This window comes from Schistocerca cancellata, chromosome 3 (genome assembly GCF_023864275.1).
Source record: "Schistocerca cancellata isolate TAMUIC-IGC-003103 chromosome 3, iqSchCanc2.1, whole genome shotgun sequence".
Lineage (NCBI taxonomy): Eukaryota > Metazoa > Arthropoda > Insecta > Orthoptera > Acrididae > Schistocerca > Schistocerca cancellata.
The window spans coordinates 61,845,121-61,868,407 of NC_064628.1; the positions used below are offsets into that span (position 1 = coordinate 61,845,121).

Genomic DNA, 23,287 nt, shown 5'->3' on the forward strand with positions numbered 1-23,287 from the left:
TAATGAGACTGATTTTCTTTGCAAGATGTGGCAAACCCTGCAGGCTTGCGTAGGCACATTATCTTTGACCTTAGTCTATAAACTGCTTATAGTCCAAGCAGCACATCGATGCAACTGTTCAGTCGTGAGTTGTGCTGTAATAAGTTAACAAATGTTTGTGTCTATCGTCACGGAAATGGAACTGCATAATATTGCGCAACGGTATGCCGTTTCATTTTGCATTAAATTGGGTGAAAGCGCAATGACAACTGCTTCAGAAGGCTTTTGGAGAGGAGGTTATGTCAAGACCTCAAGTTTTTCGTTGGCACAAAATGTTTAGTGAAGGCAGAACGAATGTTGAAGATGAAGATCGTAGTGGACAACCATCAACATCACGGACGGATGTCATCTTGGCCAGGGTGCATGAACTCGTACGATCTGATCGAAGATTATCCATGAAAATGATTGCAGAAGAACTGAACATCAATTAAGAAATGGTTCATCTAATAATGACTGAAGATCTTGGTATGAGAAAGATTTGTGCAAAAATTGTCCCCAAAAATCTCACACCACAACAACAAGAAACATGGAAAAATGTGGTTGCCGATCTGTTAGAGCAAATGGAAATCAATCCAGAATTGTCAAGCCATGTTATCGCTGGTGATGAAAGTCCCCCGCACTTCCACTCTGCCACCCCCACCCAGTACAATCCAAAGACAAAATGCCAAAGTTCACAATAGTCTCTAAGGGATCACCCAGACCAAAAAAAAGCTTGAATGTCAAAGTCATAAATGAAATGCATGCTTGTGTGCTTCTTTGATTCCAAGGGAATTGTTCATAAAGAGTGGGTGCTCCTGGACAAACAGTTAACCAATATTATTACAAAGAAATTTTAGAAAGACTTCGTAAAATAGTTCTTCGTGTCCGTGCCAACATTGCTGATAATTGGATTCTGCATCATCTACATCTACATCTACATCCATACTCCACAAGCCACCTGACGGTGTGTGGCGGAGGGTACCTTGAGTACCTCTATCGGTTCTCCCTTCTATTCCAGTCTCGTATTGTTCGTGGAAAGAAGGATTGTCGGTATGCCTCTGTGTGGGCTCTAATCTCTCTGATTTTATCCTCATGGTCTCTTCGCGAAATATACGTAGGAGGGAGCAATATACTGCTTGACTCTTCGGTGAAGGTATGTTCTCGAAACTTTGACAAAAGCCCGTACCGAGCTACTGAGCGTCTCTCCTGCAGAGTCTTCCACTGGAGTTTATCTATCATCTCCGTAACGCTTTCGCGATTACTAAATGATCCTGTAACGAAGCGCGCTGCTCTCCGTTGGATCTTCTCTATGTCTTGTATCAACCCTATCTGGTACGGATCCCACACTGCTGAGCAGTATTCAAGCAGTGGGCGAACAAGCGTACTGTAACCTACTTCCTTTGTTTTCGGATTGCATTTCCTTAGGATTCTTCCAATGAATCTCAGTCTGGCATCTGCTTTACCGACAATCAACATTATATGATCATTCCATTTTAAATCACTCCTAATGCGTACTCCCAGATAATTTATGGTATTAACTGCTTCCAGTTGCTGACCTGCTATTTTGTAGCTAAATGATAAAGGATCTATCTGTCTGTGTATTCGCAGCACATTACACTTGTCTACATTGAGATTCAGTTGCCATTCCCTGCACCATGCGTCAATTCGCTGCAGATCCTCCTGCATTTCAGTACAATTTTCCATTGTTACAACCTCTCGATACACCACAGCATCATCTGCAAAAAGCCTCAGTGAACTTCCGATGTCATCCACCAGGTCATTTATGTATATTGTGAATAGCAACGGTCCTATGACAATCCCCTGCGGCACACCTGAAATTACTCTTACTTCGGAAGACTTCTCTCCATTGAGAACAACATGCTGCGTCCTGTTATCTAGGAACTCCGCAATCCAATCACACAATTGGTCTGATAGTCCATATGCTCTTACTTTGTTCAATAAACGACTGTGGGGAACTGTATCGAACGCCTTGCGGAAGTCAAGAAACACGGCATCTACCTGTGAACCCGTGTCTATGGCCCTCTGAGTCTCGTGGACGAATAGCGCGAGCTGGGTTTCACATGACCGTCTTTTTCGAAACCCATGCTGATTCCTACAGAGTAGATCATGATAATGCTCCATCCCATACTGCTCTGTTAGTATAGCAATTTTTAACCTCAAAACAAATTTCAGTACTACCACAGCCACCTTATTCACCAGGTATAGCTCCATGCGACTTTTTTCTATTTCCAAGAGTCAAAACAGCGGTCGAGGGGCACCATTTTCAAACAACACAAGATATCCGAAAAGCTAAGATGAGGGTCTTGGAAAATATTACAGAAGATGAGTTCCAGAAATGTTACCATCAATGGCAGAAGCACTGGGAAAAGTGTGTGCAATCAGAAGGGAACTACTCTGAAGGAGACAACACTAAACTTGACTAAAATGGTAAGCAACATTTTTTTTCCCATCAGCCTCAGTACTTTATTGTTGCATTTATGACTCATTTAAATAATTTCCTTATTACTTTTAGTTTCACATCTTCGTTCCCCTCCCTATCCTTTTTCTCATTTTTCCCCCAATGTCTTTTTCTCCCACTTCTTAACTGAGCTTACTCAGGTAGTAACTGGAAGAAGGTAGCTGCTAATTTATCATCACTGAAGTGTATGCCACTGAGAACCAGGAAAATGGAGGAAATGTTTAAAATCATATCTGAGATGAGTGCTATTTTGGAACAATTGGTATACTATAATGCAAAGTACAAATGAAGTTATATGCCGGAGGTGTTAAGCTAGATGCAAATAAAGCAGAACTGAATGTGAGTATTGAAACTGAGAGTATTAGAAAAGTAAAGTAAAAGTAAACCTGATAATCATGCCATGAAGACCACTTGATAGTCTACCTACTCCCATGTCATCCTCAGTCATTCATTATTAGATGCAGTATGGAGGGTCATGAGGTCAGTGTACCATGCTCCAGGCTGTTGTCAACATTCCAACCTTGGAGTCACTACCTCTCAATCAGGTAGCTCCTCAACTGACATGATGAGGCTAAGGGTACCCCAGTCCAGTCCTCTCACCATGGAAAAATCCTTGGCAGTACTGGGAGTCAAACCCAGGTTCCCTGCACACAGGTCTGTCACATTGACCACTCTGCTATGGAGGCAGATATTGAAAGTGTTAGGTTTGAGAAAGCTTTGGGTGACAGTAAAGAACAAACAATCACTGAACTGATCATCATCATCAGTGTTCTGCCTAAAGGCAGGTTTTCACACAGTAGTTCTCCAGGCTGTCCGGTCTTCTGTCATCCTCTTCAGGTCTGCATAATTTCCTCTTCCCTTTATGTCATCTATCATCTTGTATCTCCTTCTTCCTCTCAGTCTTCTCCCACAAACATGGCATGTCTCTCCATGTGAACTGAACTGAATGATAAACTATAAATCACTAGTACTGGTTTAAGAACTAAGACAGATAAACAGTTTCAAAGGCTCGAAGAACATCAGTGTCTGCTTTGGTGGAGGAGTTACTTTCTGATGTAATTAAACAAAGTGACTTAGTGAGAAATTAAATCACTTAATGGTTTCTAAATATAAATAAGGATTCAAAGTAGATTAAAAATTTAATGGAACTGTGATTTACTTTGGTTCATTGACAAATATCAGACAAAAAAGTAAGGTTAAATGATTTACAACAATAAATGAAAAGCACCAGTTTGCTTTTGTTCTGCAATATTACTTTTATGTAATATTGTTGAACAAAAATGTCTGAAGATGGTCTTGTAAGCCGAAAACCGGTTAGCAATAAATGTAATATTGTAGAACAAAAGCAAACTGGTGCTTTTCATTTATTATTATAATGTTGTTCTACCAAGAACCGACAGAAGATTCTGTTAAAATGATTTACAACAAGGTAAAGATTCTGATGTGTCTGCCTTTGGAAGAATATATTAGTGACTTAATTGAGCAGGAAAAGATTGAATCATCTGACAGTACACCTCATTCCACAGCAGAGACAGATAGAGCTGACGGTGAATTTCAAAATCATTTGTTAACATTCATCAAAGTTCTTCAAACATTAAACAAAGAATGAGGGGCCTAGACCCATGGTGAAAACTGTCAATCAGGTAATAATGATGATGGAACTATTATCCATCTATGTTCCAAAAAAAAGTGATAGTAAATGTTGTAAACTAATGAAGCAAAATAACAATAAGAGAAATAATAAATGGAGTAACCAGACTCAGACATTTAATGACCAGTATAAATAATGTCTATCCTAATGTGAAAACTGATGTGTACTTTTACACCAGTTGTCATGAAACAACACACATTCTCGGACAGGGCACAGGCTAGAGAACATAAAAATGGAACATGGGCCCTCATATAGGGGAGACAGTAATCATCACATGGTTGATAACTACTTGTGAGTGATTACCTGAAGATGAGGAAGTAAACTGTTAGAATGAATGAGGTAAACTAATAACAGTGGGTGATATTTCTGGGAAGGAAGTTCATGTTCACTTAGATTCTGTGAGTGAAATTAAAGATATTGAATTGCCAATAGTTCAGGGAGAAAAGTATTTTTTCTCCATAATATCAGTAATTTGAGTGTTTACAAGTAATACACTGAAGAGTCAAAGAAAGTGATACACCTACCTAATATCATGTAGGGCTCCCAAGAGAATGCAGAAGTGCCACAACACAACATGGCATGGACTCAACTAATGTCTGAAGTAGTGCTGGTGGGAACTGATATCATGAATCTTGCACGGCCATCTGTAAATCCATAAGAGTACGAGGAGGTGGAGATCTCTTCTGAACAGCATATTGAAATACATCCCACATACGCTCAATAATGTTCATTTCTGGGGAGTTTGGTAGCCATCAGAAGTGTTTTGAGTCAGAAGAATGTTCCTGAAGCCACTCTGTAGCAAATCCAGATGTGTGGGGTGTCGCATTGTCCTGCTGGAATTACCCAAGTCTGTTGGAATGCACAATGGATATGAATGAATGGAGGTGATTAGACAGTACGCTTATGTATGTGTCACCTGTCAGAGCCATATCTAAAAATATCAGGGGTCTATATCACCCCAATTGCACATTCCCCACTCCATTACAGAGTCTTCACCAGTGTGAACTGTCCCCAGCTGACATGCAAGGTTCATGGATTCACGAGGTTGCTCCATACTCGTACATGTCCATTCACTCAATACAATTTGAAATGAGACTCGTCTGACCAGGCAACATGATTCCAATCATCAGCAGTCCACTGTCAGGGCTGACAGGCACAGGTGATGTATAAAGCTTTGTGTCATGCAATCATCAAGTGTACACATGTGGTCCTATATTACAATACATACTCCATCCAAACAGGCCTTGGAGGGCCCAATAGTGCCAAACAATAGCTGTGTCATCCTGAGATGAGAAGTGTCACTGGATGTGGATATGGAGGGGCATGTGGACAGTACTTTGCTCTCCCAGTTGTTGCCAGTTTTTGTCATTGGAGCAGCTACTTCTCAGTCAAGTAGCTCCTCAATTGGCCTCACAAGGGTTGAGTGCAGCTCACTTGCCAAGAGCACTTGGCAGACTCGGAGGGTGACCCATGCAAGTGCTAGCCACACTCGACAGCTCTTAGCTTCAGTGATCTGATGGGAGCCAGTGATTACAATACCTGTAAGAGGTTATTTTCTCTTGGAGGTGCTCATCTCTTAATACAGTGGATGGGCATCTACTTGGTCTGAAAGAATGGAAGGAAGGACAAAACTATAAATGTATTTGCAAGATGGCATCATCTGTGGTCTTCTGACCTTGAAAGGCAGAGATTTGGGCTCAAATGTAGTTACACTGCAAAGTTTTAACTTGCACACATAATCATCGCAGCATATATTCTACACAGAGTAAGAGAATTTGTTTTCAAGGACACGAGATTTCCCAAAAGCCATCTGTCATATGAGAATCAAAACAAAGGAATTTTAGGAATCTGATTATGGTGAAATTTCATCTACATAAGCTATAGCATGCAACACAAAGAATTTAGATGATGGATGAATATTGTTGATGTTATGTATTTAGTCTGTAAGAAAACTGATTGCTGCATATGGTCCCATTTATCCTTGTGTTACCTTCATCAGCACCCGTACTGAACCAAAGTCTGTCACTTGGTTCACGTATGACTAAGCCTGTATGATCATTTCAGCTCATATCCATACAAACTATTATAATCAGGTATTTGTATGAGTTTAGTGATTCCAATTTGGCTCACTGATATTGTGGTCACAGGACACTACATTTTTGTTTTGTTTCATGGAGTGAGCAGTTTTATATTTCTGAACATTTAAAGCTAGTTGCTAATCTTTGCATTAGTTTGAAATCTTTTCAAGATCTGACAATATTTGCGCAGTTTTCTTCCAGCCAATACTTCATTATAGATAATTATGTTTCATTATGCATAACTGAATCATTTGTGAAATGTCTGTGGTCACTGTTAAAATTATCTGCCAGGTCATTAATACACAACATGAATGGTAAGGGGCCCAACACACTTCCCTGAGGCACACCAGGAGTCACTTCTAAATCTGTCAGTAACTCTCCATCCAAGATAACACACCATGTTCATGTTATCAAGGAATTTTCAATCATTTTTCAAATTTCCCTTGATACCTCATAAGATCATACTTTCATTGATAAACTTCTCTGTGGTAATGAGCCAAATGTTTTTCAAAAATCAAGAAATACAGGCAAAGTTTAGTACAGATCCATGTGTCTTTGAAAAGATCTATGAGTGGAGCATACAACTATCACCACCATACCTTAGCAAAAGATCTGGCTGAGAAACTGAGGAAATTCTGGTCCTATATAAAATCTCTAAGCAGGTCTAAGGATTCCATCTGGCCACTCATTGAGCAGTCTAGTGTGGCTGATGGAGGTACCAAAATGAAAGCCAAAGTTTGAAAGTCTGTGTTTAAGAAATCGTTCACCAGGAGAATCATACAAACATACCATCATTTGACTATCATGCAGAGTCCTGTATGGACAACACAGTAATAAGCATCCCTGGTGTAGAGAAACAACTGAAAGAACTGAAAACAAATAAGTCACCAGGTCCAGATGAAATCCCAGTTTGGTTTTACAAAGAGTGCTCTAAGGCATTGCTCCCTTACTTAGCTTGCAATTGCCACAAATCTCTCGCACAATGTCCCAAGCGAGTGGAAAAAAAAAAAAAAAAATGCAACTGACTCCTGTAAATAAAAATGGTAAAATAATAGACCTACAAAATTTCAGACCAATAGCCTCAACATTGATTTTCTGTAGGATTCTACAACATGTTCTGAATTTGGATAGAATAAATTTCCCAGAGACTGAAAATTTTATGTCCATGAACTAGTATGGTTTTAGAAAGCATTACTCATGTGAAGCTCAGTTTGCCCTTTTCTCACATGATATACTGCAAACTATGCATGAGGGGCAATCACTTGACATGGTTACCCCACTGCAGACTGTTAACACAGGTACCAGCATATGGAACAGGTTCTCAGATATGTGAGTGGTTCAAAGACTTATTAAGCAAATGTAACCCAGTATGTGGCCCTTGGCATGATTGTTCATCAGAGACAAGGGTATCATCAGCAATGCCTCAGGGAAGTGTAATAGAATCATTATTATTGTCTATATACATAAATGATCTGGCAGAGAGGGTGGGCAGCAATCTGAGTTTGTTTGCTGATGATGCTGTGATGTATTGAAAGTGTAAAAGATGAGTGACCACAGGATGTTACAAGTTGACTTAGACTAAATTCAAAGTGGTGTGGTGAGTGGCAGCTGGCTCTAAATGTAGAGAAACGTAAGTTAACGCAGATGAGTAGGGAAAACAAACCTGTAATATTTGGGCACAGCATTAGTAGTGTCCTGTTTGAAACAGTCTCATCATTTAAATATCTGAGTGTAACACTGAAAAGCGATATGAAATGGTATGAGCATGTTAGGATTGTGGTACAGAAGGTAAATGCTCAATATCATTGTATTGGGAGAATTTTAGGAAAGTGTGGTTCATCTGTAAAATACATCACATATAGGTCATTAATGTGGCCTGTTCATGAGGACTGCTTTGTGGGTTTGGAAACCATACCTGGTCATATTAAAGGAAGACATCAAAGAAATTTGGAGGTGGGCCCCTAGATTTGTTACCGGCAGGTTTGAAGAACATGCAAGTGTTACGGAGATCCTTCAGGAACTCAACTATGAATCCTTGGAGGGCCATGGGTTTTTTCTGAAGAGCACTAGCGAAAAAATTTAGAGAACTGGCATCTGAAGCTGACTGCAGGACAATTCTACTGCAGCCTGCTAACAAACATTTTGTGTAAAGACCACAAAGAAGAGATACAAGAAATATGGGCTCATACGGAGGCATATGGACAGTTACTTTTCCATCTCTATATCTGTGATTGGAACAGGAAAAAAAGACTGCAAATAGTGGTACAGGATAGCTTCCACCACACACAGTATGGTGGCTTGCAGATGTGTCCGACTGCCTTGACCCATGGCTTTCAGGATGCCATGCAAGAAAAGTGCCAGTTGAGTTTCACACAGCCAATGTTTTCAAACTATATGATGGTTGCACCAGAGGAAGTCTTTCTGTAAGACATACCTCATTACATATGAGGTCATAATATGTTCTAAGTTTCTACAACAAGTGGATGCCAACAATATTGAACAGAAGTTCGGTGGAGTACTTCTGCTACCCTTATTGTAGATGAGTGTGATCTGTGCTTTCTTCAATTACTGGTTCAATGGAGAGAGGGTATATTATGGTTAAAAGAAGGGCAACCTCAGACACAATTTCTTTATATAATTCAGTAGGGGTTCTTTTGTGGCTAAGAGACTTGTTTATTTTTAGCAGTTTCATATGTTTCTTAACATCACTGACACTACTACCTATATCACTTATCTTTGCAGTAGTGTGAGGCTTAAACAGGGGCAGTGCACCTGGATTGTCCTTTGCAAAAGGAACATATGAAAAGAGATTTCAGTATTCCTGTTTTTGGTTTGATATCCTTGGTTTCAGTTTGTGTGTGTTTCATTTGTATCTGGACACTAACTTTATACACCAATTGAAATTACTTTGTGACTGATAGATTGTAGTCGCAGAGGAGAGGAGGAGTGGAGGGGTGTGGCAGTGCAGCCAGCCATACTTCATGAGGCGCTGCATGTATCTACAAAACACGCAACACAGGGAGCACGTGGCACTCAGGGAAGAACTATGATTGGCTGCTGGCTCCTACCACTCGACACTCTGAAAAATCAATCACAAAGTATTTTAATTTGGGTATAGTGGCAGTATCAGCCTTTACATGTGACCTACTTTTTTTGAAAGAAATTTCCACTATCTGAATGTTAGTTTTTCATTTATTGTGTACAATAAATGAACAATTATTGTACACATCCATTGTACACAACAAATGAACAATTAACAGTCAAATGGTGGAAATTTTTTTCAAAACATTCTATATGACTGTTGTCCCCCACAAATGAAATATAATTTTTGGGGGTTTGTGAGAGATCTTTGAATAATATTCTATTGCAGCAGACTTTTTAGGGTTTCTTACATTGCTCTTTTACAGTCACAAGTGTTTAACTTAGCATTTTTTATATCTTTAGCCATACACTTTTTTTTCACCTATTGTTTTCCTTCAGAAATTCCACTGTGATACTGAATACCACACAAAGTCCCTATTATCACAGACTGTTGTGCTGGATTACTATGGCAGTACTTGCTCAACTATATTTCTGAACTTGAGCCACAGTTCCTCTATAAGCTCCTGATCAAGAGGAATATCTTGAGTGCCTCCTTTAGATATGACACTACTGTCTTTTTACCTATTTTGCTGTGCAAGTAAATCTATCCACTTGTTTTAGCTTACCTTTGTACTTTGGTAATCATTGTTGCTACAACTGCTTCACAGTCACTGGTACCAGTTTCAGGGCAGACAGTTCTGTTTATAGCCATTAGATCTTATACATTTTTATCATGAGTGGGTTTCTGAATTATCTGTTCTAGGTCATTTTTAGAGAAGAAATTTAGTATTATTTCACAGAATACCTTGTTATGCCAACCATTTAAAAAGCTGTAGCTATTCCTGTTGATTGTTGGATGATTTAAGTCTCCTACAATGACTACAGTATGACTGGGGATCATACATACAAGTTGAGGTTTTCTCTTGTCCAAACAATCCGCAATGTGGCTTAAATTTCTATCTCAGTGGCTTTGAATTTAATGCAGTAGATATACCACTTCCTTTTTCCATTAGCCTCACCTTTCAATATACACTTTAATTTACCCCAAAAATCTCTCCCCTGTCAATTTTGGGTTTTAGCCACTTGTCTGTACCTAGTATTATGTAACTTCCACTGCTTTTCAGAAGGGCTTCAAACTCTGGCACTTTTTTACGAACTTTTTGGCACTTGACAACTCTGACTTTATGTCTCGTCTGGGGGGACTTCTGCAACAATCATCACCTGGACTAGTTGAAGGGTTGCCAATTTCCAGATCTCTCTCTCAAACACACACACACACACACACACACACAAAGAGAGAGAGAGAGAGAGAGAGAGAGAGAGAGAGAGAGTTGGCTACCTGGGTAGTGGCCCCCTATGTTCCTTACTAAAGAGTCTATGAAGTCTCCAGTTCAGATGCACAAGCAGCTTTGGGTATAATGCTGCAGATTGTAACCTTTATTGGAATTATGTGAGCAAGTCTGGTCTTCTAAACTTTCTTTGCCAGTTGCAGAATTGTCCAAGAATAATTTCAGACAAGCATTATTTGCTCCAATTTGCAACATATTCTGCAGTTGGCTGCACATTGTTTCCTCAATGGCTCCTGGAATATGTGTGTCTTTCACACTGATATGACCGATGGACCAACAAGTTGGAAGGGAAAGTGGACTGAGACTGAGCAGGAAACTATGTGTGTCTAGAGGACATCAGACTACCAATTAGGAATAAACAAAAACAATTCTGAGGTGGTGTAGAAAGAATCAAAGCTATCAAAGTGGAGGCATTATTAGTTACTGCTGGGTTTAAAGGAGATGAAAGTTTTTGTGGCACTATCACAGAGGTGGAGGTCAGTACTCAGGGAGGTGAAAAAAAATGGAGTTAAAGAACTAAGGCTGTAGAAGAATAATGATGAAATATCTTGACTCTGGATCCAGCTCCCAGTGATAATGCTAAACCTGAAAAATATTAGTGGTTGAGAATTGCCAATGAATGCCTTAAACAGAATGATATGACGGTTGCACGTGACTGTGACATAGATCTGTTTGAATACTTTCCCTCACAGGAGAAGTGAGGCACTTTTAAATGGTTTTATTTAATCGTATGGCTAGGGACCTAAAACTGACAAACCAAAGACACAGCTATGTTCATACAGATCCACCTCTCTACTCAATGTGTTAGGGAAAACTTCCAGGGGAATAATAACTGAGAGGTTCAAGAACTATACAGAGAACAAATGGCTTTTGAAACTGGTTAATGAAGGCACACAGGGCTTCAAAAATGAGCGAGGCATGTTCACAGTGTTCCTGGACATAGACTGTGCATTTGACAAACCATGGCATAAAGGACTCCTCTTCAAACTAAGTTGATTGGGATTATCTACAAAATAGATTAGGCTCCTAAAAACCTACCTCTCAAAGAGGACTTGTAAAGTACATGTATATCCCCAGAAACCTCTGAGCCTTCACCCCACAGGCAGGTATCCCACAAGGAGGCGTCCTAACCCTATTGCTGTACACGGTGTGCACTGCTCACATACCAACTGCAGCAACAACAGATGAAACAGTTGCAGAGTGCAACTGCACTGCACTTGGGACAACAACTATACAGCAAAAATAGGCAATATAAAATTGAAGAATCAGACGAAGCGCCGTAAAGATCTGAACAATGGCCTTTGAAAACAAAAATTTGACTAGGAAAAGATCAGAAAATGATATAGATATACAGCTGTCCCTCTGAAACACACCACTGACACTTGTCGGCATTGCAGTGTACCTTGGTGTGTTCCTATAACTACTATGAGAGTTGGAACAGACATGTCACATGTTTATTAGACAAGACAAGAGAATGCAAAAATCTAATACATGAAGTATAGGGACACTACGGTTGTTGTATTGCAACAGCAATATACGTCTACGGAACTATCATAGGACTGATACAGTCCTCTCTGGGGGGTGGGGGATTGTCTGTACAATACACAACAATGACTACTCTTTAGTATAGTAAGACTAGTAAGACTGCCACACACACACACAGAGAGAGAGAGAGAGAGAGAGAGAGAGAGAGAACATGTGCCCTGTCAGACTTCTGTTCCAGCAAAAATCATCCATACCTATAAATCTAAACAATTCTACCACTGTCATACCAACAGTAACAAAAAGATTTCACCTGATTATAACACAGTCATTCTCTCTCTCTCTCTCTCTCTCTCTCTCTCTCTCTCTCTCTCTCTCTCTGTGTGTGTGTGTGTGTGTGTGTGTGTGTGTGTGTGAGAGCACACACATGCTTCTCTCAAATGATCAACTCTAACTGTAGAACACTTTCTACCCATAAATCTTTTTCCTTGTACTTATTGTATCTGTTCTACATAGCTGTTTTTGTACACACCCAATTGTTTACATATAGCATAATGATAATAATCTTTTAAATTATATTAATTAGTAATGAATACTTAATTGCATTGTCAATTGTAATAATAGCTCTTAATAATCTGACCTTAATCTATTTTTGTTAAAATGTACTTTTACTATATTAAAAGATTGTAGTGTATCTTATCAGAGAGATTTTATAAGCAATTTAATAAAAACATATTAAAATTGTAATAAATATTAACCCAAGGCTTAAATAGCAAAGCACACCCTAGAATAGCCAGCAACATGCCTTTACTTGAGGACTCTAACTGCCATGACTGTTTACTGTGTGCATAGTGGCAAAAATTATGAAGCTGTGGTATCCACTACTGCTAAGCTAAATGGCACTTTATTAATGCATGCTTATCACTAAATAGTGTTTGAACTTTATTGTACTTAATCTATAGCCATCTCATATTAAATACTGTTTTCGCTCACATGAATTTCCCCCAAGTACTATTACTGTTTGGTTCATGGATGAACAGAAAATTGTCATTTGTTGTTACAGATGTTAATTGCATTCAATAAACGTTGACGGCCATAAGTGAGGGCTACCACATTTTTTTTCATTTCTCTCAGCTTCACAAGATTTCTAATGCAGGATGCAATAGGGCATAAACTATTTTGTGAGTTGTTACCATTGTTTGACCCTAAATTCTAATTACACATGATAATGGCAGAATTCTTAGAATAATATGTTTATTTATTTTATGATTCATACAATCTTAAACTATATGTAAGCTAGAGAAGCTAGCTTGTTTCTAAAATCTGGATGAGGTCCTGTAGAATACTACAGTCAGTAACATAATCAGTATTAGTGTATGTCATACAAATTGTCGATATTTTCTTATCTTTAAATTTGTACCATTTCTACAAATGCAAAAGCTGTAAACTATAGCCATGAAGATACCACAAAAACTGTAAATATTACTCTGTTTATTTTTAAATTAATAAGAGTAACTGTTATTAATTCATAAGAAAAGTGTCATGATTTAATGTAATTTTGTTTCATTAAAAAAAAAAGAAAGAAAGAAAAGAATAATCTGGATGTATAAATTTGCTCACAGTCTTATGTATGTAAAGTTATTTATGTTGTAGTACTAATGCTATTCATGATCATCACACATAATTTCACAAGAAATTGAATTTTCCAATATCAATTTGTAACTACGTACAAAAAGACGAATGGAGCAATACAAAAATCAACCAATGAGTGATCAAGAAAGGGACTGTTGTTACTGTGCTGCACTCTTTGAACTAATTTTTCTTTTAATATGTTAATGTTTTTGTTTCAGATGCACACATAGATCACTTATTTCAGTTACCTTTCACACACTCACATTATTGTTATTATCTTTTGTTTGCTTGAGCCAGAGTTTGTTAAGAGAAAACTAAACTTCTTCCATTTCAGATTGGGAAAATGTGCTCTACTTGCTACAGATCTTATGCCAGAACATGTTATAGGTGGGCTCAGTTTCACAGAAAAAAGGGCAATGAAAATGTGCAGCTTTGTAATGAATACCAAAATCTGAAAATATAGTCATTAAGGAAATGAAGTGACATGTTACAGGTCATTTGTGTCAGGACTAATACACAGTGAATTTCATAAGCAGTAAGCTGAAATTAAAAAAAAAAAAGATTTAACAGTGACTTTTTTCCAGTACATGTAATTTATCCTGAAGCTGTATTTAAATTTCTTGATCATTATAACATTTATATATTACTTACATTTAGTTGTTTACCATACATAATTATATTTATCACTGGGCAGTTTTATCACAGTGTTCATAAACTATTATGTTGGCTTACTTTACATGCACTTTTTCACTGATGAAGAAAATTCTCAAGAACATATCATTTGAGTATATTGCCATGTATCTTGTTCAAAAAAGGCCGTTTACAATCACGTTGTAAATTTAATTGCTACTCACTTATTTCCTGAAAATGCATATAGGGTAAAATCACAAAGCAGAAATAATTCTACACATTTTTATTTCCTTCTGATTACAGTTCCTACTACACTGACCACTAGAAAACAAATCAAAGTTTCATGATTCTATCTGATATATACATTATCAGTTATGTTGTACAGAATATTGTTTGGTGCACGAACTGCTATAAAATTTTATTACAACTGTTATTCATATTTGTATTCAAGTATGATTACAGTTCAATGCTCTTTCAAAATTAAATATATAGTGGTGATTCTTTGTACTATTGTTATATCCACAAATAATGGATTGTGTTGAACAATTGACTAATGATGTAGTAATACTTAAAATTTCTTTCTGCTACATTGCAGAATCTTGGAACTTATTTTACAATTTTTTCACCCTTCTTTTTTTTAAAAAAAAAAAAAAAGAGAGAGAGAGAGAGAGAGAGAAGAAGAAAGGACTTGAATTTTTGATAACCAAAAATTAAATACAGGGGAAGGGAAAAAAAGCTTTTTTTAAAAAAAAAAAAAAAAAAAGAGAGAGAGAGAGAAGAAGAAGAAAGGACTTGAATTTTTGATAACCAAAAATTAAATACAGGGGAAGGGAAAAAAAGCTATCAGTACAGTTAATAGTGTGATTAGGTTTATCAGTGATGATGTGGTGAAATAATCAAGCACTTATTATGTTAAAGGAGAAATAAAATTGTAAACAATGACAACAAAAATGCATGTGTACAAATTTAATGTGGAGTCAAGTGGTATAGATTACTAAACCGTTAATAGTAATGGTGCATAAACATATAATTATACTTTTATATAGTGATTCACCAGCTGAACTAAATTAGTAAAATGCAAATTTGAGGAAGTAATGCATGTTTGTACAGCACACATCACAAAAGCCAATTTTACTTAAATGTACTGGGAGTTACAATTCTATATTTTTTTGTGTTTTTTTCCTTGCTGTGTTGACTGTTTACATGATAATAAGTGTTTCATAAGTTGGTTATTATTGCAGAAATATTGCTGGCATTGTATACAAGGAACTTTAGCATTTAATGAAGTACACGTACTATGCACATAATCAAATTTGTGAAAAACTGTAGCTGATTTCTTTTTATGTTGCGTGTGAGATGCATCATTAGGCTGTGTGTTACGTACTCTTTTTTTCTTCTTCTGGCAGTGACTGTTACCTTGTACATTTTGTCTTCCTTGGGAGTGATGCTTTGAAGAACTTCTGGATGGATTTTTAGAGGTGGTACTTTTTCTTAGAAGTGATACTTTTTTACTAGTTATTTGATCACCACTCTTACAAGCAGAATAATTATACAGTTGTTTGGAGACATTATGATAGTTGCTATCAGGTTCACTGTGAAGAGAAGTTTCAACTAAATGGAAAGAGTGCACCTGTTGGCTGTCACTCCCAAGATCAGTATTCCAGTCCAAGTACTGAGTGCTGCACACATTTCTTACCAACAATTCACGTTCGTCATGGATAGAGCTGTACATCTTATTTTCACCATTAATGAAATGTTCAGCACTGAAGTATGGTTCTCCTTTGCAAAGTACAAGTACTGGAGATGGAGGTACAGGTGTTTTCCCACTTTCTTCTAAAGTATTTTGAAGTATATTGTAACCTGAAAAAAGAAACCATTATAGTAAATGAACATCTCCTGCTGTTATGTGTTTGAGTATATGTGGGTAACATGTAAATACTGAACAAACTTTTACATCAACTTATTTTTTAATACTAGGCTACTAGAAATATTCAGTAGCCAAGAGAAAATCCTAAAGTTCGAGTTTCAGTTCTCAGTTGGTAATAGGATATTTTTATGTCACTATTATTAATGTGAAAATGCCAAGCTGTACAATGGTTGAGAGACAGCATTAAACAGTAGGTCCTACTGTAATTGGCTGGTTAATTATTTTCAAAGGTTGTAATAAGGCAAGAGGGATACCACTTCCAATAGAACCATGCTTAGTAAAACAATGTGGTTTTGAAACCAACCTTAATGTTGGGAAAAGCTGTACGGTATCACATGGAATTTCAATGTCATAATGAAATGTCTGTGAAGTTTGTGATTCAGAATATTTAAAAGGATACACATATCCAGTAACAATAATGGTGATTACTTTTGTATGCACACAAAGCCCACTTTCATATTCTTCACCTTTAAAATCCAATCAATGCTTTGTCATATCATTATTCCACTTGTAAGACTATGTTTACAGAACACTTTTTGAAAATAATGCTCATTAGTTACTGAAAATGGTAAAAAGATATTCAAATACCAAAAGAAACTGATTCATATGTTGCTGCTTACTCTCAGTACAATGGTATTTTAACTACATGTTAGTTTCCTGCTGTACTCTATTCCCAGGCACTAAAATACTATGTTCTCATTATAGACAGGACTTATAGAGATTTCCGGACCAAGAAATAGGTCAGCTGAATTGGGTCATTAAACTTCATCTGATAATATCTTCAGAAAATGTAACAGAGAAGATATAGACAGGTATCATGACAAAGAGCACTTAGAAACTTGCAAGAGAATAATAAGCTTTCATGTACTCATGACAACATAGCCCAAAAGCATCTCTAAAATTGTTTCTATATTTCAAACAGTTTGTGTGTCAGTAATCATCTAGCACTTAGCAAGATCAGAATAACAACACATTTAATCTGTTACTAAGCACCCTGCTAGTCTTACAAAACGGACATGTTTAGTTAATTTGATGGTATTGTGCAGCATTCAACTTTAAAATCATACATGAGTGTGCTAATCACATGCCTGCAGGCTTGACACAGGTATTTGATTAACTCAGATGAAACATTAGCTCACCTCAAATGTGTAATATGAGGTCTGTTCAAAAAATTACAGAACTTTGTCCACAAAATTTATCTATGCTTACCTTTTACTTATAGTTTATGGTCTCCTTCAAAATACTCTCCTCCACAAGTGATACACCACTTCCAATGCTGTTTTCACTCCCAGAAGCAGTCTTGGTATGTCTCTTGCTGGATCACGCGCAGCACCATTCAAGAATTTTCTTTTATCTTGTCTATCATTGCAGATCTTCACCCTTTCAATTGAGTTTTCAACTTTGGAAAAAAAAAACAATTGCAAGGGACAGGAGAGTATGGAGGATGAGGTAGTATAGTGATTTTGTTTTTTGTGGAATAGTCGCACACCAACAGGGATGAATGTACAAATGTGTTATCGTGATGCGAGAGACATGAACTGTCTTGCCACATTTCAGGCCATTTCCTTCTCAGATTTTCTTGCATGCATTGCAAAACATCCCAATAGTACCATCGATTAGCAGTTTGCCCTGTGGCATGAATTCATGAGGAACTAATCCTTCAAAGTCAAAGAAAACTATCAGCATGGTATTTGACCTGACATGATCCATTATGAAGATTCAACCTTGGTCTTAACGTCATAACCATAGACCCACATCTCATCACTAGTTATGATTCTCTTCAGGGACATCTCGTTCTCATTTGCATGATCCAAGAGCTTTTCACAGATTGCGAGATGAAGGTCTTTCTGGCCTTGGCTCAGGAGCCGTGGAATGAACTCGGCAGTAACATAATGCATTCCAAGATGCGGTGTCAGGATGTCTTAACATGATCCAACTGAAATGTTACATTCTTTTGAAATCTCTCAGTCAGTCAATCTTCGATTGGCATGCATAATTTCATTGACATTCCTGACAAGAGCATCGCTGGCAGACATTGAAGGGCATCCTGAACGAGGGTAATCTTTAACTTCCGTCTGGCCATTTTTAAACTGTGTGAACCATTTGTAACATCAAGTATGGATTAAGAACTCATCACTATAGGCTTCCTGTATCATTTGCTCTGTATCTATAAAGGTTGTCTTGAGTTTCACGCAAAATTTAATGCAGACGCGTTGCTCCTCTAACACTGCCACCTCGAAATTCTCATCGTGCGACACAACTTTCTACTCAATACAGCACTGAACAATAACTAACAGACATACAACAATGAAACTTCTGGCAGTTACACCTTAAACACAGGCGTGTGCAGGGGTGCCAAATTCATTTTGCTCTAATGCATCATTGGCCTAAAATTACAAAATTTCCAGAAGTTTTTGAATATACCTCATATGTTATGGTTTTGTGTGTGTGTGTGGGTGTGTTTCTGTGTGTAACAGTGCAGTGTTCATGAAAATATGTAATGGAATGGTTCAAATGGCTCTGAGCACTATGGGACTTAATTTCTGTGGTCATCAGCCCCCTAGAACTTAGAACTACTTAAACCTAACTAACCTAAGGACATCACACACATCCATGACCGAGGCAGGATTAGAACCTGCGACCGTAGCGGTCGCACGGTTCCAAACTGTAGCACCTAGAACCGCTTGGCCACTGCGGCCGGCTATGTAATGGAATCTAGCAAATAACAACACTGCAGCACGAATGTTATCACAACCAGGAAAAAACTGACAAGATGGAAGAGAATTCTACTGTTGTTTGAGCAGTTTCAAGACTAACCCAAGACAACCTTTCGGGGAATCATGCATGGCAGTTTTCTATTTAGTTTAAGGTGTTGATTGTAATGTACACTGCAGGCCATTTAAATGGCATCTCTCTGAAGGAGGCATGCAATGGATTGATATACTTGGTTATGCAAAAGTAGAAGTAATGGCATCTACATTCTGTAAGCAAGTTCAAATTATGCACCAGGTTTCTCATTCAGCATTCAAACTTAAAATTTGTTTGTTGTTGAGGAGATAGTGTTATGCTCTATATGAGGAGAAGAAATGTCTGCTGGCACCTGTCAGAATTTGACAGCAGCAGCTCGTAGTCCATTGAGGTGGCAATTTAATGTTCCACAGAGCAAGACAAATATCCACACAGACAGGGCAGCAATGTGTGGGGCACCATGGACTGACAGCAAGATGATCACAGTTGCAGCTTGCCTCAGTGTGGCAGTACGGAGTTGATGAAGAACTCAGTTTGATAACTAATAATATTTAATAGCATTTTTCCAATATGCCTGTCTGTCACTCAGTGTCTCCTCTATATGTTGAGCAGCAATCCATTCTTCTCATATTGTCATCAGTGTTCTGTGTAAGTTATACACGTGTTCTGTAATGTCAGGTGAAACGAACAGCTGAATAACCTAAGTGTAGTTGCACTCTCACTTCAAAGTAGCTTTTTTTTTTATGATAACGTAATCCAGAAGTAATTTTGTACTTAACAATGTGAGTGGATCAGCACTATTTTCGTTCGATGGTATAAATTCCAAGTGGTGTGCTGTACAGTAACAAATGTGAACTTTCAGAATCCTAAAGTGATAATTTGCATAATATTTGAACGAGTATTCAGAACTATTAAACATAGTTCCTTGTGGTTCTTTCAGTGTCAGGTCTGCGCTAAAACCTTAAACAAGCTACTAGAGAGAGAAAGAGTGCTATAAATTTGTAAGTGTAAAAGGTTGAACTGTGCTTATTTTTGTTCTTTCCTTTCTGAAACTGTATAATACCATGGACTTGGTATAATGTGTGTGTAGAAAGTGACAATATGGAACACGTGTTTTCTGCCAAGACTTTTCTTCATTTATTAGTTCCAGCCAGATATGGTAAAATTAACTCACTTCAACAGTATAATAACCCTAAATATATCTGTGCACCCTGTTGACACACGCAGTGCAGCTAATTTTTTACAGCTTTTCTTAGCTGAGGGACATTGCACGTTGCTCTAAGACAGGCCATCTTCTGCAGAACTCACTAAGGAAAGTACTTTCTACGTTAGTAGCAAGGCAGAATGTAAATCATGCTGCCACAGCTGACTGTGAGACATGGACTTTTAAGTGTGAAACCCCTACACAAATTGCAAGTTGCTCAGTGAGCAGTAGACAGGTGCATGATGGGAATTATTAAAAGAGGAAGGAAAACAGACAGATCGTTAAGGATAAAGAGTTGAATGGAACATGTGTAATTATGACTGCAATGAAAGTGGGCAGGGCCTGTGGCCACCAAGGATGTTCTATTCTAGATTCCAAGAGCTGAGAACAAATCAAGGTGACAGCCTAACAGGAGGTGAGTTGGCAGTAGAAAAAATCAAGGTGCATATAACTGAAGAGGGTACTGTACGGAAAAGTCTGAAGGAGGACTTTATCTAGCAGTGGATGTCAAATATTACTGATTATTAAGCAATAATGTTCAGAACAACAGAAAAGGACACAGCACAACAGTGACTGGTAATTTATTTCTAAATCCAACAATCTTTTCTGAAACAGATTTGAGTCCCTTAATAAATTATTTATCCAATTACAATAGTCAATTTGTAACAATAAACAAAGTCCTCAATCCTGTTTAGCTAAGAAAGGAAATTACAGTTTCAGCAAATCATATATGCTAAATCAGTTACATTTCTCAGAGAGAACTTACAGGATGAATAGTGGGAAGAAATTTACAAAAGATCCACACTAATTAAGAAATTTATCTTTCCTAAAAATATTCTTATGACACTATGAATCCAGTTTTCCGTTGCAACAGATTTGTGAAGTTTACAATGGAAACCCAGAAAATGCTCCATGAAGACAGCTTTACTGAATGCAGAGGACTAGCTCTAAGTACAACTTAATGCTGTGACACAAGCAGTATTGCCAAATTCAGAACAGTGTCATAAAAATGCAGTACGCATAAAAAAATTCAAAATTGCAAGATCACAAGCAAAGCAAAGAGAATTTGTGACATCATTAAGTATAAAACAAATAAAGTCAGTAAGGCAAATGATATTCAACACCCTGACAATAGCAGCAACGAGACATATGACTTTAAATCCAAATCATTAGTGGCAGATAGACCACTGCTAAATATTATTAGCTATCAGACTAAGTCTTCATCAGACATAGACAAAACAAAACACACATATTCAATAATGAATAGCTTAGACACCTTTAGCCATTGTTGTCTCCAGGTGCTAGGTCCAACCGAGATCTTTGATGGGGTGGGCAGTGGGGGAATGGAAAAGGTTTAGGGCAGGGAGGGGTAGCAGGGGTGGGAGAAGATGCTAGTGCTGCTGGAAGAAGCATGCAGGGATCTGGCGGGGACAAGATAGTGGGATGACAGCTGCAGTGTCAGGATGCTGTTCTTAAGAAGAGGGTGGGGGGAGGGGGGGGCGAAGGGGAACAGAGAGAAATAGAGAAGGGGTAATCCCAAAAGTAAGGTCTCCTATTTTTTTAAACTACAGAACTCTGTTTGTGTGGCAGCTGGTCACACTGTTATGAAGAGGGCTTCATGCACTGTGTGTAAACGTGTGCACGCCGCACTGAGGCACTCAGTCTTGGCTTGGCAGCCGTTGAGAATGGAGCTCCTGTTGGATGTTACCGCCAAGTGCAAATTGCGCACAGTTATTCGGTTTTTGAATGCAAAGGGCACTGCGCCAATCGAAATCCATCACCAATTGACAGAAGTGTATGGTGAGTTGTGCATGGATGTCAAAAATGTTTGTAAGTGGTGTAGAGAGTTTGCAGCTGGTCGGACTGAAATTCACAATGAACAAAGGAACGGGAGACCATCAATTTCTGAGGAGACAGTGTTGAAGGTTGAGCAAAGCATGTGTGAAGATCGGCAGATTACCCTGGATGATCTCTGAACGTTGGTTCCTGAGGTTTCCTGAACCACCACTCACAGAATGTTAACGGAAACATTGAACTACCAGAAGGTGTGTGCAAGATGGGTGCCATGAATGCTGACTGAGGACCACATGCGGCAACGAGTTGATGCTTCCAGCGCATTTCTTCACTGCCTTGCAGCCAAACAGGATAACTTTCTGGACTCAATTGTCACAGGTGACGAAACCTGGGCATACCACTTTACATCTGAGACCAAGCAACAATCCCGCCAAATCCATGGAAATTCAAACACACACAGTCTGCCAGTAAGGTCATGACAACCATTTTTTGGGATCAGAAAGGGTATTGTTGGTCAACTTTATGCCCACTGGGACCACAATTAACACTGACAGGTACTGTGAAACTCTGAAAAAACTCAAGCGGGCAATTCAGAAACAGTGAAGAGGAATGTTGGGCAAGGGCGTACATATTCTCCATGACAATGCTCGCCCACACATCGCTCAGCAAACTGTTGCTCTCCTGCAACGTTTCAGTGGAACATAATCGCCCACCCATCCTACGGTCCTGACTTGGTGCCCAGTGACTATCACCTGTTCCCTAGGTTAAAAGAACATTTGGCCGGAAAGTGATTCAGCTCTGACAACGAGGTGAAAGAAGAGGTTCATAACCTTCTGAACAACTTGGCAGTGAGCTGGTATGACATGGGCATACAAAAACTGCCACAGCGTCTACAAAAATGCATCAACAGAAATGGCAATTATGTCAAAAAATAGCTAAATGTTCGTGCTGTAAACTGATGTAAACCATTGTAGAACTAAACACGTCTATGTACTTATAAAAAAAAATAGGAGACCTTACTTTTGGGGTTACCCTTGTAGAGATGAAGTGGTAGCAAGGAAGAGAATAGACAGGCGGAGGACAGAGATCGATGAAGTTTGATACCAGGGGGGTTATGGGAACAAAGGGTATGCCGCAGGGAGAATACCCACCTGTGCAGTTCCAAAAAGCTAGTGTTTGCAGGAAGACTCCAGACGGCACAAGCTGTGAGGAAG

At 38.3% G+C, this 23,287-nt stretch overlaps 1 protein-coding gene and 1 long non-coding RNA gene across 14 annotated transcripts in view; one reads left to right on the plus strand and one right to left on the minus strand.

Annotated features, from left to right (window-relative positions):
- LOC126176972 (uncharacterized) overlaps positions 1 to 15,058 on the plus strand; it is a 41,549-nt gene extending 26,491 nt beyond the window's left edge. The window contains exons 2-3 of the long non-coding RNA XR_007535724.1: positions 2,273 to 2,466; positions 14,105 to 15,058. This is a non-coding gene — a long non-coding RNA (uncharacterized LOC126176972). The remainder of the gene's footprint in view (positions 1 to 2,272; positions 2,467 to 14,104) is intronic.
- Positions 1 to 23,287, minus strand: part of LOC126176969 (longitudinals lacking protein-like) — a 316,573-nt gene that overhangs the window by 149,983 nt on the left and 143,303 nt on the right. For 2 of the 13 annotated variants that reach the window (XM_049924176.1, XM_049924175.1), the window contains one exon: positions 14,529 to 16,260. The exons of 10 other annotated variants lie outside the window; for them this stretch is intronic. In XM_049924176.1, the coding sequence (XP_049780133.1) occupies positions 15,560 to 16,260 (701 nt within the window). In that variant the 3' untranslated portion in view covers positions 14,529 to 15,559. Of the gene's footprint in view, positions 1 to 14,528; positions 16,261 to 23,287 lie in introns of those variants that run through there. One more of the 13 variants, XM_049924179.1, reaches the window with a different exon arrangement.